At 37.5% G+C, this 14,131-nt stretch overlaps 3 protein-coding genes across 5 annotated transcripts in view; all 3 read left to right on the plus strand.

Moving 5' to 3' along the window:
* LOC127372797 (polymeric immunoglobulin receptor-like) overlaps positions 1-14,131 on the plus strand; it is a 40,899-nt gene that overhangs the window by 23,935 nt on the left and 2,833 nt on the right. The window contains exons 2-6 of one of the 3 annotated variants that reach the window (XM_051416607.1): positions 7,953-8,273; positions 10,699-10,998; positions 11,158-11,260; positions 11,518-11,615; positions 11,749-11,783. In XM_051416607.1, coding sequence (XP_051272567.1) covers positions 7,953-8,273; positions 10,699-10,998; positions 11,158-11,260; positions 11,518-11,615; positions 11,749-11,783 — 857 coding nt within the window. Of the gene's footprint in view, positions 1-4,707; positions 5,008-7,952; positions 8,274-10,698; positions 10,999-11,157; positions 11,261-11,517; positions 11,616-11,748; positions 11,784-14,131 lie in introns of all 3 variants that reach the window. The other 2 variants (XM_051416608.1, XM_051416606.1) reach the window with 2 other exon arrangements.
* The window catches only part of LOC127372799 (polymeric immunoglobulin receptor-like), a 26,079-nt gene continuing 11,948 nt past the window's right edge, over positions 1-14,131 (plus strand). Inside the window, exons 1-2 of the mRNA XM_051416612.1 lie at positions 1-124; positions 3,710-4,036. Of these exons, the coding sequence (XP_051272572.1) occupies positions 10-124; positions 3,710-4,036 (442 nt within the window). The 5' untranslated portion in view covers positions 1-9. The remainder of the gene's footprint in view (positions 125-3,709; positions 4,037-14,131) is intronic.
* Positions 7,665-14,131, plus strand: part of LOC127372798 (polymeric immunoglobulin receptor-like) — a 27,701-nt gene continuing 21,234 nt past the window's right edge. The window contains exon 1 of the mRNA XM_051416611.1: positions 7,665-7,788. Coding sequence (XP_051272571.1) covers positions 7,743-7,788 — 46 coding nt within the window. The 5' untranslated portion in view covers positions 7,665-7,742. The remainder of the gene's footprint in view (positions 7,789-14,131) is intronic.

The following is a 14,131-nucleotide window of genomic DNA, read 5'->3' on the forward strand; positions in this document are numbered from 1 at the left end:
ATTGGTTCAATGAGGAAGTCTAGAATCATTCTCACAGTGAGTTGGTCCTTGTTGTTGTGTCTTACTCTGCTCATCAACATGGCTCTTCATCTCAGTGTTCTTCTCATCTTCACTGGACTCACAGGTCAGTCACAGGGCTCATTTGATCATTTTATGTTTCATTATGCACGCTGGTTATGGCAGAAGATGATGGGACTATAATAAAGAAAATGATATTGTCAGAATTTTAATCAAATCAATCAGATTGATTCTTTAAATATCAGTTGGTTGAGTAATAACTTAATATCATATCATATTTACAGTAAAATGGTTTCATGTTTCTTGTTGCAGGAATTCAATGTTGTGTCTCGTCAAGTTTGTTAAGTTCAGTCATGTTTTAGTTTGTTTGTTGTTTAGTCTTTCCTGTTTTGTTTTGTACTCACCTTTTCCCTCACTATTCAAACCCTGACTTCCTCCCTTTGTGTGATTTTCCCGCCTTTGTAATTGTCTGCCCGCCCCTGATTGCTTTCACCTGTTCTCACTTACACATGGTATAAATAGTCATTGTCTCCCTTTGTCTTTGTCAGTTTGTCTTCAAGAGTGAGTATCGTCAAGTGTTGTAGTTAAGAGTCCAGGTTATTTTATGTGTCAATTGAAGTTTGACTTTTTTTCATATCCTCCTATAGAGCGCCGTTTGTAAAATAAATATCATTTTTTCCTGCAACTTTGTCTGTGCCAGAGTCGTGCATTTGGGTCCACCAATATTCCTCCTCCTCGATCACTGACCCAGGTAAACTCCCCATAAATGATCAGACTCTAACTCAGGGGGCTTTAATTGACTCTGGGGCAAACGATAGTTTCATGAACTGGACTCTAGCCCAACAGAACCAGATTAAGACTGTTCCTCTGTCACATCCTGTTAATGCCAGTGCTTTGGATGGTCGATTATTGTTTAAAGTTACTCATTGCATCGAACCCATACAGGTAACATTAAATCACAAGCACACAGAAGTTATGCAACTTCATTTATTTGATTGAGCGCAGCATCCACTGATTTTGGGTTTTCCGTGACTTAAGAAACATAATCCCCACATTGACTGGTGCTCTGGCAAAATCAAATGTTGTTGAGAACAAATCTGGAGGTGGTTGTAAAGGAATGTTTTGAAATAAGTAGTTTGGGTAGTATATGAAGCTATTAGATTATCAATTATAGATATTGGTAGTGACAGCCATCTATTGATTGACTCATTAATTTCCACCATTAAAGGTTCATAATACCATCAAACCTTTTCTAGCCTTGGCAAAATGTGTACTCCCAAATGTTTCTGTTATACAACATTAACTTTAATTACCTCACAAACTGGATTCTTTTCATTTGCACTGAGCAGTATTATAGATGCTTTTGTATTCACTTAAAATCCAGAAATATCAGCAATTTTTTTTGTTTTTAGCTGTACCAAGGCTGGAATTCATTTTTTCATGAGAAATATTGATTAGAGCTTTCACCTCCAGTTAAAAAACTACTGCACTAAAAGAAAAGTCTGTATTGTTTGGGAACCATGAATGTCTGCACCTAATGTCTTGGCAATCCCTCCAGCAGTTATTAAGAATTCACTTTTTTCCGTTGTTCGTCTTGTTCATTTAACTTAATACGATCACACACCTCAACACACACACGCACACACACGCCTACACACACACACACCTACACACCTACACACACACCTTCACACACCTGCTTTGTGATCACAGGTATTATTGCAATGTATGATGACATTTAAAATGAGAGTACATTTTTGTAAATTCTATTTTCAAGGGGAGTCGCAGCCGTGGTCCAATATTTATTGAGTAAAAAAGGCAAAGTTGTACACATCCAGACTTTTTCAGAGGCACTGAACAAAGATCATTTAACTGTGAAAATAAAAAGGCCTACTAACTAAAACGATTTGATGCTGCAACAATCAAAACAAGACAGCTTAGGTTTGTTTACACCTGTGCGTCATGACGTCCTCGCCTTCGTTGCCATGGTGAACAAGAGACACTTATTTCAATTTTGGCCCATGGGCCTTTTTTCCAATAATTTTTATGGAAAATTTGGACAATTTGAATCCCTCTACCCAAAACCAGAGTATTTTCAAAATGTCCAGGATATTCAATGCATTCTATGCATCAAATAATCAGTTTACAGGAGAAATTGTTCATTTTCAGCACACCTTCTGAAATGGTGTTAACGTCGGTCCAAAAAGTGACATTCATATTCATACTGAGGAATTGTTGTTTAGGGATTATATGTTGATAAATTAATAAAATCATCAGAAAAATTCTCTCATTATCCAACTCAGGGGTGACTCCAGTCAGCAGCTGTTCTCTGATGGTGGGGGTCCCCTGAAGGCCATTTTCCAGCTGTTCACTTTTCCACAATATTTTAGCAATCCACAAGTTTGTTTTTCAACAAGGTCTATTTAGAGAAGATCCAGGAGATTCCCTCAAAGTTAGTTTTCAGAGAGTTAGCTTTGATAGAGTTAGCTTTTTATAGAGTTAGTTTCTTACCTTTTGCAGCAGGTCAACTTGTGTCCAAATACAGAGTGAGAAATTAGAATCGCAGACCTTAGAGGACCTCATCATTCTGTTTCCATGACATTTTACTGATGCACACGTCTGAGTGAGAGACATTATAGTATATAATAATTTTATTTTGATCATATTCTTAACAAACACAGTATAGCCTACATCTTTTCATTTAATGTATTATGTATTTTTTCATGATTTGCAATGATTTGTTCACTCATGGATGTATTCTGGTCTGCTGTATCAGCAAATGGCCAGCAGGTGTCACTGTCACTGTGGAAAGCATGAATGCATAGACAGAGACAGGAAGAGTCCCCTGATCTGAGAGTGTGTTCAGGAAAGGAGACAGGGATGCATGTGTGTCACAAGTTAAAACTGCGCTCATTCCTTTGTTGTTTTTGTTTGTGCTTTACAAAAATCTGAAAATTAAACAATACAAAAATAAATACTGAAAACCAATATAAGATAAAAACAACAACAATAATTGACAGATACACTAGTTTTTAATAAAACAGAGAGCTAGAATCAATACAAAAGTATTAAAGTTATTTAAAAGATGTTTCTGATTCTGCAGCTTCAGATCTTGGAGTGCTGGTCTTTTATTTTGAAAGTGTGTATCCAGTTTGTAGAATAAAATCAGAGACAGTCGTGTTTTAAGAGCAAAAATCTGTAAAAATCAAATACTGTGTCCTTAAAAAGTACACTGTGGCATTTTTCACAACAAAATAAATAATTAAATTAATTAACTATTAATTATGTGGCACCTACAAAGCATGTTCTAGCTTCATAGATATTTGCTTCCTCATTCAAACAGTGTGTCTCAGCTAACTTAATGAAGAAGGAACACAGAGGTTAACCACTGCCATTCTTTATTTTAGTTCAATGAGGAAGTTTAGAATCATTCTCACAGTGAGTTGGTCCTTGTTGTTGTGTCTTACTCTGCTCATCAACATGGCTCTTCGTCTCAGTGTTCTTCTCATCTTCACTGGACTCACAGGTCAGTCACAGGGCTCATTTGATCATTTCTGTCCTTATGTGTGTGCTGGTTTCGTCAGAAGATGATGCGACTGTAATTACTTTAAATGCCATTTTGTTTGCATGTTTGTTGAGTAATAACTTAATATCATATAATATTTACAGTAAAATGGTTTCATGTTTCTAGTTGCAGGAATTCACAGCGTAACTACAGTCAGTAAAGTGTCAGTGAAGGCTGGAGGCTCCATCTCTATCCCATGTCTCTATGACCCAAAGTACACACACCATGTCAAATACTTGTGTAAAGGATCTAATGTGGGGTCCTGCTCCTGCAAAGTTAAAACTGATCAACCAGACAGTTCAGGAAAGTTTTCAATCTCTGATGACAAACAACAAAGAATTTTCACTGTGACTATTAATAATCTGATGATGGACGACACTGATTACTGGTGTATTGTGGAGATAAATGACCTGAATAGTGACGGGAAGCCTTTTCAGCTGTCAGTCACCAGAGGTAAGAATGTATATACTGTATGTATTTGATATATGGGGGCAATTTGATTAACCAGCTCTTAAGAAGGGAGGCAGTTTGGATTTATGAACTGAACACAATTGAACTATATTGACTCCATTAAGCACAGGTTTTGAGCTGTTTTTTGTGACATTAATGTTATCTTATATTTCTCTGTGCAGGTAATTTGGACCCTTAAGGAGAGATGAGAAACTAGGTCCCCTGGCCTTCCTATTTAGTGGTGTAGAGAGACAGTAGTAGGACCTATAGGACATTTACATTAGTTTTCTTCTTGTTCTTCGTAATGTGGTGATTATTAAATTTATCTTACATCTTTTGCAATATGTATTTTTGTATGTCATGTTTTTGCTATGCTGTCACATTTGTAATATATATAAAACATTTGTAATATATATAAAACACTTTAAAAAAAGAAAAAGAAAAGACTGTGATGGCCTATTTGGCACACCTGTGCTCATGTAATTTTGCTGAGCGAACCTGAGCAAGCTGCAAGCAAACGGGTTGTTCATTCTTAAATAAATCACAGTAAAGGCACTCCAGCATACGGTGGTTGATTACAATTTTTTACTAAATGGTTGTGTGACCTACCACTACCTGACCATCATGCATGGAGAGTTTTGTTTACGATATAATGCTATTTGTTCTTCCTCAAGGTTGGCCCCAACTCTTTGTGGATCATCAGGAGATTACAGGATTTAATGGAGAAGATGTAACCATCCATGGTTCCTATAGTAACACTGGAGAGATTGAGTGGTGCAGACTGGGAGGGTCCTGTGTGAAGGAACCGTCTGGATCAATAGATGGAACAAGAGTGACCATTAATGCAAATGTTTCCAAAGTTTTCACTGTGACTATGAGTGGACTGAGGACAGAGAGCAGCGGCTGGTATTTCTGTACCAAAGGACTCCTACAGATGCCAGTGCATGTGACTGTTAAAGAGAGACCCAGCACTAGTAAGGACCATTCTACTATTATAAAATGTTCAGCTGTAACTATCTGCCATATGCAGCCATTAGTAAAGGTTTGCATTTAATATAGAAGTGATATTAGTATTCATTATTGTGATATGATTCTGGTGATCATTGTGTTGTTTCACATGTTCACTCTTACAATGAAATTACGTTTACCTACATTTTCACCCACAGCTGAACCTGTGAATCACACTGCTGTTTCTGCATATGGGGAACCTACCACAGTTCAGAGTGGGAACCACAGGTCAGTAGGCTTTACATTCACATACAGTACGATAGCTAATTTATGGACAAATCAATCCAACATTTGTAATGGAATCTCTATACATGCATTTTTATTGACATCAGATATAACTTCCTAGATTAATTAGTAAAAAGTATAATATGTTTTTAGATGATGAATAAATTTTAGATGATATCATAGTACTGTTCAATGAAGACTGATCTTTTTATGATTTGCATTGTGTGCTTGTAATTTATGTTCCAGTGTTTCCATTCACCTGAAGAGTTTCATCATCCGTCTGAGCGTGTTGATCTCCATTGTAATGGTGGCCTTGTTCATATGGTTCATGTTCAAAAGATGCAGTAAGTCTATGCTGAACTTTGATAAATGTCAAACGTGTTTGTTAATCCCAAATATTTGTCTTTAAAAGTGTAGAGGAGTGCAGCATTGTAGAACTAGAGGCACTATCCTGGTCACTGTCTTATTATACTGCAGTGATAGAAAGAGAGTGTACATTTTATACTGTCTCTCTACAGAACAGTGCAGGCTGTAGGACTATACTGTACCAGTGCTATAATATTGGGTTTTTTCTGGGATCACAACTGTTTTCTTTCTTTGTGTGTATGTGTGTCTCCACCCAGAGGTCATACACTGAGAGTGATGTGGATGAAACGTTCTGTGGTTTCCAGAAAGCAAAAAAACTGCAGAAAGTGGTCCATTTAAGAGACCCAGCCCGGCCTGACACTGTTCACACTGTTTCTCTTTATTCTTCCACTGTCATGTTCCTTCTGTCCTCCATTGTGCTGCTGCTGTTGTTTGTTTGTGCAGTAAATATTAAAACTGCACAGAGAGTTCATTTTGAGCTATTAGACGTTCCCTCTACTTTCTGATCCTCCTCTGTATATCTGCAAAAGAAGCTCTGACCAGTTTGTTTGTGTTTGTGACGAGAGAATATACAACTCTTTTAGTTCATCTGCTGAGATTAGGTTGATCAATCTGTCACTGCTTTTAAATCTCTTCATAAAACATTCTGACTTCAAAAAAAGTGTCCATTTTATTTCTTTATATTTTTTTGTTCATTTATTGTATTTGATCTTTTTGTGAAGCTGTTTGTAACAGAATACCTCTATATAAATAAAATTTATTATTATTATTATTATTATTATTATCATCGTGGGTTTACTGTTCATTAATACTGCAATCTTTTCAGTACAAACAGTTCTTTCATTCATATCTAATATGTAAAATACTGATTAGAGCTTTCACCTCCAGATTTTAGGGCGTAGTTATCCTCATTTATTTAACAGTTGTCTTACCTGCAGGGTCATCATTCTCAAAATTGTATAGAATACATCTTTCATTTAATGTATTATATTCTTTTTCATGATTTATGTACAATTATTTGATTCCCTTTAAGTTTGTAAAGTTACAGTAACACATGTCTACTTTACTTAATGTCTGTTGAGATTTATTTTAATCACATTATAAACCTTGGATGTTGTCCATGAATCATCAATACAGCAAATTTTTTATTTGAAATCAAAACTGAGACAGAGAGAACGCTCAGTCAGAGATTTTAGTGACAACAGAAGATCAATAAATTGTTTGCCATTTTGGTCTTTGTGTTGGTGTGAAGCTCTGATCTTCCCACTGTCACATCACACTGTGTGCTTCAGTTTATGCATCTATAATGATAAAACACACACAGCACACCTCTATCGCTCATCCTGCAGCTTTGTGCATCTGCAGCCTCTGATTTTACACACACACTGCACATAATTTGACTCACATACAGACAATCTTAAGAAGTATTGAAGTTGTCCGACCATCAGTGATATTGGGACATTTTTACTTTAAGCTTGTCTCCAAATCCCATTTTCTCTCTGCTTCCCATGTGCTGTATATAATATTGAACTCCATTCTTTTCTCAATCTAAGTGTGAGATGTGGAAAGTTTTCTGTGTTTTAAATTAGATAATTTCCGCATTGTTACATTTTAGGGCTGTTTAAAAGGAACTTAAAAGATATGTTTTGAGAAGTTATTTAAAAGATGTTACTGATTCTGCAGCCTCAGATCTTGGAGTGCTGGTCTTTTATTTTGAAAGTGTGTATCCAGTGGACCTTACACCCAGTCTACTTTAAATGTTACAGGGTTCTTATGAGTCCTGTTTTGTAGAATAAAAATCTGAGACAGTCTTGTTTTAAGAGCAAAGATCATCAAAAATCAAATACTGTGTCCTTAAAAAGTACACTGTGGCATTTTTCACAACAAAATAAATAATTAATACATTAATTAACTATTAATTATGTTGCACCTACAAAGCATGTTCTAGCTTCATAGATATTTGCTTCCTCATTCAAACAGTGTGTCTCAACGAACTTACAGGAAGAGGAGACATTTTAACACAACTGCTTATTTTAGTAAAATCAGGAAGTCTAGAATCATTCTCACAGTGAGTTGGTCCTTGTTGTTGTGTCTTACTCTGCTCATCAACATGGCTCTTCATCTCAGTGTTCTTCTCATCTTCACTGGACTCACAGGTCAGTCACAGGGCTCATTTGATCATTTCTGTCCTTATGTGTGTGCTGGTTTCGTCAGAAGATGATGCGACTGTAATTACAGTTCTTTAAATATCAGTTTGTTGAGTAATAACTTAATATCATATAATATTTACAGTAAAATGGTTTCATGTTTCTTGTTGCAGGAATTCACAGCGTAACTACAGTCAGTAAAGTGTCAGTGAAGGCTGGAGGCTCCATCTCTATTCCATGTCTCTATGAGCCAGAGTACACACACCATGTCAAATACTTGTGTAAAGGATCTAACCGGGGGTCCCGCTCCTGCAAAGTTAAAACTGATCAACCAGACAGTTCAGGAAAGTTTTCAATCTCTGATGACAAACAACAAAGAATTTTCACTGTGACTATTAATAATCTGATGATGGACGACACTGATTACTGGTGTGCTGTGGAGATAAACCTGAATAATAGTGACGTGAAGCTTTTTCAGCTGTCAGTCACTGGAGGTAAGAATGTATATACTGTATATATTTGATATATGGGGGCAATTTGATTAACCAGCTCTTAAGAAGGGAGGCAGTTTGGATTTATGAACTGAACACAATTGAACTTTATTGACTCAGTGAAGCACAGGATTTGAGCTGTTTTTTTGTGTTATCTTATATCTCTCTGTATAGGTAATTTGAATCCGTGTATCATTCGTTCTTTTCATATTCAATAAGATTCCAAAATCGAAAAATGAAAAAACGGTTTGTTATTTCCTTATTCGTTTATGAATCTGATACCAAAAAACAAATAACGGTTCATTTTTTGTACTTTAGATTTATTGCTCAGATCAAACATAGGAAATGAAATAACGGCCACGGATCGATTTTGATTTTGATATTTAATTTTTTCGCTTTGTGTGAACCGGAAGTTATTGTCTCGTTAGCTTGATTCACTTCTTCAGTTTAACTAACGTTAGTCTTCAAAACTGAGGATCAATGATGGAGAGTTTCATCTTTTCATTCATCTTCATCTTCATCTTCCTGGCGCGTGCGCGAAAAGCTGCATGCTGCCTGTTACTCCAGTCTGCTTTCTAACTTCTTAACTTTTATTCTCTTTTTGTTCGTTCTTATTTTTTCACTCTATGAAGTCCTGTCCTCTCCAACGAGGTTGTTTGAGAGAGTTTTTCTGTTCATTTTCGTGTTTTAATGTCGCTTCCACCGGGACACGCTGCCGTTGTTTACTCCGGAGAACAGCTGATCTAATGCCGGTCGGTACGGTGGACAGAACAGCTGATCTAATGCCGGTCGGTACGGTGGACAGAACAGCTGATCTAATGCCGGTCGGTACGGTGGACAGAACAGCTGATCTAATGCCGGTCGGTACGGTGGACAGAACAGCTGATCTAATGCCGGTCGGTACGGTGGACAGAACAGCTGATCTAATGCCGGTCGGTACGGTGGACAGAACAGCTGATCTAATGCCGGTCGGTACGGTGGACAGAACAGCTGATCTAATGCCGGTCGGTACAGTGGACAGAACAGCTGATCTAATGCCGGTCGGTACGGTGGACAGAACAGCTGATCTAATGCCGGTCGGTACGGTGGACAGAACAGCTGATCTAATGCCGGTCGGTACGGTGGACAGAACAGCTGATCTACCAGCTGAACTCTGGAGGAAACACACCGGGGATGCAGAGGAGGGAAGGAAGAGAGGAGGGTGGAGACGGGACGGGTTTATGGAGAAAGAGAAGATTGAAGCAGAGTCTCCCCTCTCTCTTGTTATGGTGGATGCACGGTCTCCTAGCAACGGAATGTACGAACTGACGGCATTAACGCGCAGCCCCGCAGAGTACCGGGAGTCTGGTGTGTGTCACTGAGACAGGGCTGCACAGGGACATTACGGACCGGACCGTATCTGTCGCTTCCACACCGTCCGGGCGGACCGGGGTTGTACCGGGAGCGAACAGCTGCCGTTGGACTCCGTCCATATCACCTAACGTTACCGAGAGAAATCCTGCACGTCATCATCGTTGTCGTACATCCCTCTGCAAACCCAACATCTGCTATGAGCCTCTGCTGAAGAGGAAGCCTGCGACCACTTTACACTGTGTGACTTTAAACTATACTATATGTATATTCTTAATATATTTATGTCTAATTCATATGGAGCATGTAACGAAAGTAATTCCCCCTGGGTTTATTAAAGTGTCTGATTGTGATTGTTCAGAGGAACTAAACAGGTGACTGTCAGAACATCACTGGATCTCCATCTGCTGCAGCCGAGTAGAAATCTCTACATGTGTCTTGGCAGTTTCAAATAAGTCCTTAATAAGTCCTTATAAAGTATAAAGTCCTTAAATACAGAGTACAATAAGTCCTTAAATACAGAGTACAATAAGTCCTTAAATACAGAGTACAATAAGTCCTTAAATACAGAGTACAATAAGTCCTTAAATACAGAGTACAATAAGTCCTTACATACAGAGTACAATAAGTCCTTACATACAGAGTACAATAAGTCCTTAAATACAGAGTACAATCACTGCATGATTGACTTTTTTTCAGGCTTTGCGAAACTGCTGCAAACTTCCAAGTGCAACACACGAAGAAGACAATAACTTCCGGTTAACACAAAGCGAAAAAAATATCAATATCAAAATCGATATTTCATTTCCTATGTTTGATCTGAGCAATAAATCGAAAATGCAAAAAATAAACCGTTATTTCTTTTTTGGTATCAGATTCATAAACGAATAATGAAATAACAAACCGATTTTTCATTTTCCGATTTTGGAATCTCAATTGAATATGAAAAGAACGAATGATACACGGATTTATTTGGTACACCTGTGCTCATATAATTTTGCTGAGCGATATATGATACATATTTATATATAAATATTGGCCACAATGTTCTAGTTAATGCTATTTGTTCTTCCTCAAGGTTGGCCCCAACTCTTTGTGGATCATCAGGAGATTACAGGATTTAATGGAGAAGATGTAACCATCCATGGTTCCTATAGTAACACTGGAGAGATTGAGTGGTGCAGGCTGGGAGGGTCCTGTGTGAAGGAACCGTCTGGATCAATAGATGGAACAAGAGTGACCATTAATGCAAATGTCTCCAATGTTTTCACTGTGACTATGAGTGGACTGAGGACAGAGAGCAGCGGCTGGTATTTCTGTACCAAAGGACTTCTACAGATGCCAGTGCATGTGACTGTTAAAGAGAGACCCAGCACTAGTAAGGACCATTCTACTATTATAAAATGTTCAGCTGTAAATATCTGCCACGTGCAGCCATTAGTAAAGGTTTGCATTTAATATAGAAGTGATATTAGTATTCATTATTGTGATATGATTCTGGTGATCATTGTGTTGTTTCACATGTTCGCTCTTACAGCAACCAGACGTTTAACCACATTTTCACCCACAGCTGAACCTGTGAATCACACTGCTGTTTCTGCATTTGGGGAACCTACCACAGTTCAGGGTGGGAACCACAGGTCAGTAGGCTTTACATTCACATACAGTATTTAGAGAACAATGGCTAATTTATGGACAAATAAATCATTCCTTGTGAGGGAATCTATATACTTGTGTTCTTTACTTACATTATTTGACTTATGTGACCTATATGATAACTAAGGTTCATTTCTATCACTAAAATATGATTGTGTACAGCTGCAGTAAATATGACCAGGATGATGAATACTTCAGACTACATTGTTTGATTGTACATTGATTCAAACTGTTGTTGCAGAGCTTCCATTTACCCACTGACTTTCATCATCCCTTTGAGTTTGTTGATCTTCATTGTAATGGTGGCCTCGTTCATCTGGTTCATGTTGAGAAGACACAGTAAGTCTATTCTGAGCTTTCATGAATCCAATCATCAATATTTGGACTGTTTTTAATTGAAGTGTAGACGTGTGCAGCATTGTCATTGCACAATGAGAGTCAGTAACAGGAGGTTTTACTGTTTCACTTTTAGAACAGACCAAAGCACCAGCATCAGCTGCAACAGCGGTAAGATATGATGATTTATATTATCTTTTTACAACGAAGACCGTTAGGTTCCTCAGTATAGAGCCAGAGCTGCTATCATCATCCTTTGTGTTTACACTGCAGTGTCGGGCAATCATCAGGACGGACACACACATTCACACATTATTTGCATGCATTGCGTTATTTTCACTAACAGAACATAATCAGTGGATAGAGCTTCCAGGTTAGAGAAGTGAGGCCAATGAGGAAGTGTCTTAAACCTAGTAGTCTCTAGTTTTAAGTCTTCATACAGCATGATGATCATTTAGTAAACTATGGTCCCATTTAAAATAGACTATAAAGCAGAGTATGCTTTAGGGTATGGCTACCTTGTGATTGACAGGTCTGTCCGGAGCAACCAACAAAACTCAGATAAAACTGTCAAACTAGCCAGTGCTGATCAAATATGGATCAAGATTCTGTTTTTTTTTAGTATTTGTCTCCTCAAAACCTTTCTGAAACATCAACAAGTCTTTATATTTGTTTTACTTACTCAGTTGCGGTTTTGTATTAATTTAGTTTACCTTCATTTTTGGTTTTGATTTTCATTTGTTTATTTCTAGCTCGCTGCTCAGGGTAGCTGTTAATGTATAGCATTTGCTGTGGGAATATAGTGCATTGCTCAGGAACCATATTAAATGCAATATGTTAAGGAGTGGTAGCAGCGGGATTTGTCCACAGCATATTGGGTGTATTTTTCTCTTGTGAACTTTTCCCTCCCCATGTGTACTTTTTTTGTTGTTTGTTAGTAGTTCAGTTATTTGTTTCCTTTTTTGTTGTTGTTGTGTTACAGGGCATAGTTTGCAGGCTGTTTGCACTTAATTACACTGGCTGCACTTAGCTGCAGCGTCTCCCCTAAATTAAGAGATTTCTATTGAGACACGTGATTAGAAGATATCTTCAATATAAAAATATTTTTATATATTACGTATGTATACATAACATATTTTTTTTCATTTCACAAAAAGCAATATTATTACATGCAAAGTAACAATATAGATGAGTATATAGGAAGACGAAAGGTACAATAAAGGAAAAGTAGTAATATATCTTGTACCCTTAATATGGTTTCACAACCTAATTATCATTTAGTTTGGTCCATAGCCTTTCCTTTCATTTTAGTGGCTATAATAAAAGGACATACCATAACTATACACATCCAGAGAGGGAAAGAGAAAGGGGGAAAAACTAAACAAACAAAATAAATAAAAACTGTGGATATTTTTTATTCAAGAGGATACAACAGAGAAAATAAAAGTAAATAAATACATAGATAGTGGATGTTCCTTCAGTTCAATAGCTTAACCAAATTGGGTCTCATGGGTTGGATAAATCTAACCCATTCAACACCTATCCAATTATGTATGGTAGGCCCATCATTCGTCATCTGACATTCTCAGAAAACATGATAGTGGTTAGCTGCTTAACAGCGACACTTCCTCCAACACTGAGAATTACCATTATCGTTAGTGTGTTCTGCTTTCTTCAGAGCCCAGTTGCATGTGGCTAGCAGGCATGACTTATTAGTTGTTTTGTACCATTGTAAGTTGCAGTTATTTCTGTACTTAGAGCCTTATTTTGATCTTCCAGTCCTAACTGGCAGTTCTAGGGCCTCCAAAAAAAGAATCAATTCGTTCTTCTTAGTGTTCTTGCACTCTAGAGTATAGTAGTTTGTAAAATGATTCGAATACTGTTCGGATCTTATCCTGCTTGCTTTCTATGAAAAACCTCATTTGTTCCTTCTTAGTAGTGTGTACAGGAAACTCATCAGTGGTGGAAACTTTGGCAGAAACAGGCCTCACATGACCCTGACCTACAACCTTACCAAGATATGTCACAGTAGCTTTTGCAAACTCACATTTTGCTAAGTTTACGGTTAAATTTCCATCTGCCAGTCATTCAAACAAAGCATGTTACTTGACAGTATGTATGGCACGTCTTAATGTAAGCTGCCACATCACGCTTTAAGATGAGACCAAAAGAAAAAATGTAATACGTGACCATATGTTTTCCTAACCCCCAAATGCCCTGTCTGTTCATGAGAACACTTCAACACTTGATTTCGATACTTAGTTGGTACCACTATTTGAACAACAGGATGACCAAGAACATTTAGCAGAATGACCATTAGCTTTAGCATTATCTGAAACATAATTTGCTCCAAATTTTCTTTTATGTGCCAACACATATTCATCTGCCAGAATAGCAGCTTCAGAGGCACTTTCTACACCACGCTCAGCAATATGAGTGACAACCTCAGATGGAATACAATCTTTAAACTGCTCTAGCACCATCAGATCACCCAGATCTTTAAAAGTAGTGACCTCCGT

The sequence above is a fragment of the Dicentrarchus labrax genome, unplaced genomic scaffold (assembly GCF_905237075.1).
Source record: "Dicentrarchus labrax unplaced genomic scaffold, dlabrax2021, whole genome shotgun sequence".
Lineage (NCBI taxonomy): Eukaryota > Metazoa > Chordata > Actinopteri > Moronidae > Dicentrarchus > Dicentrarchus labrax.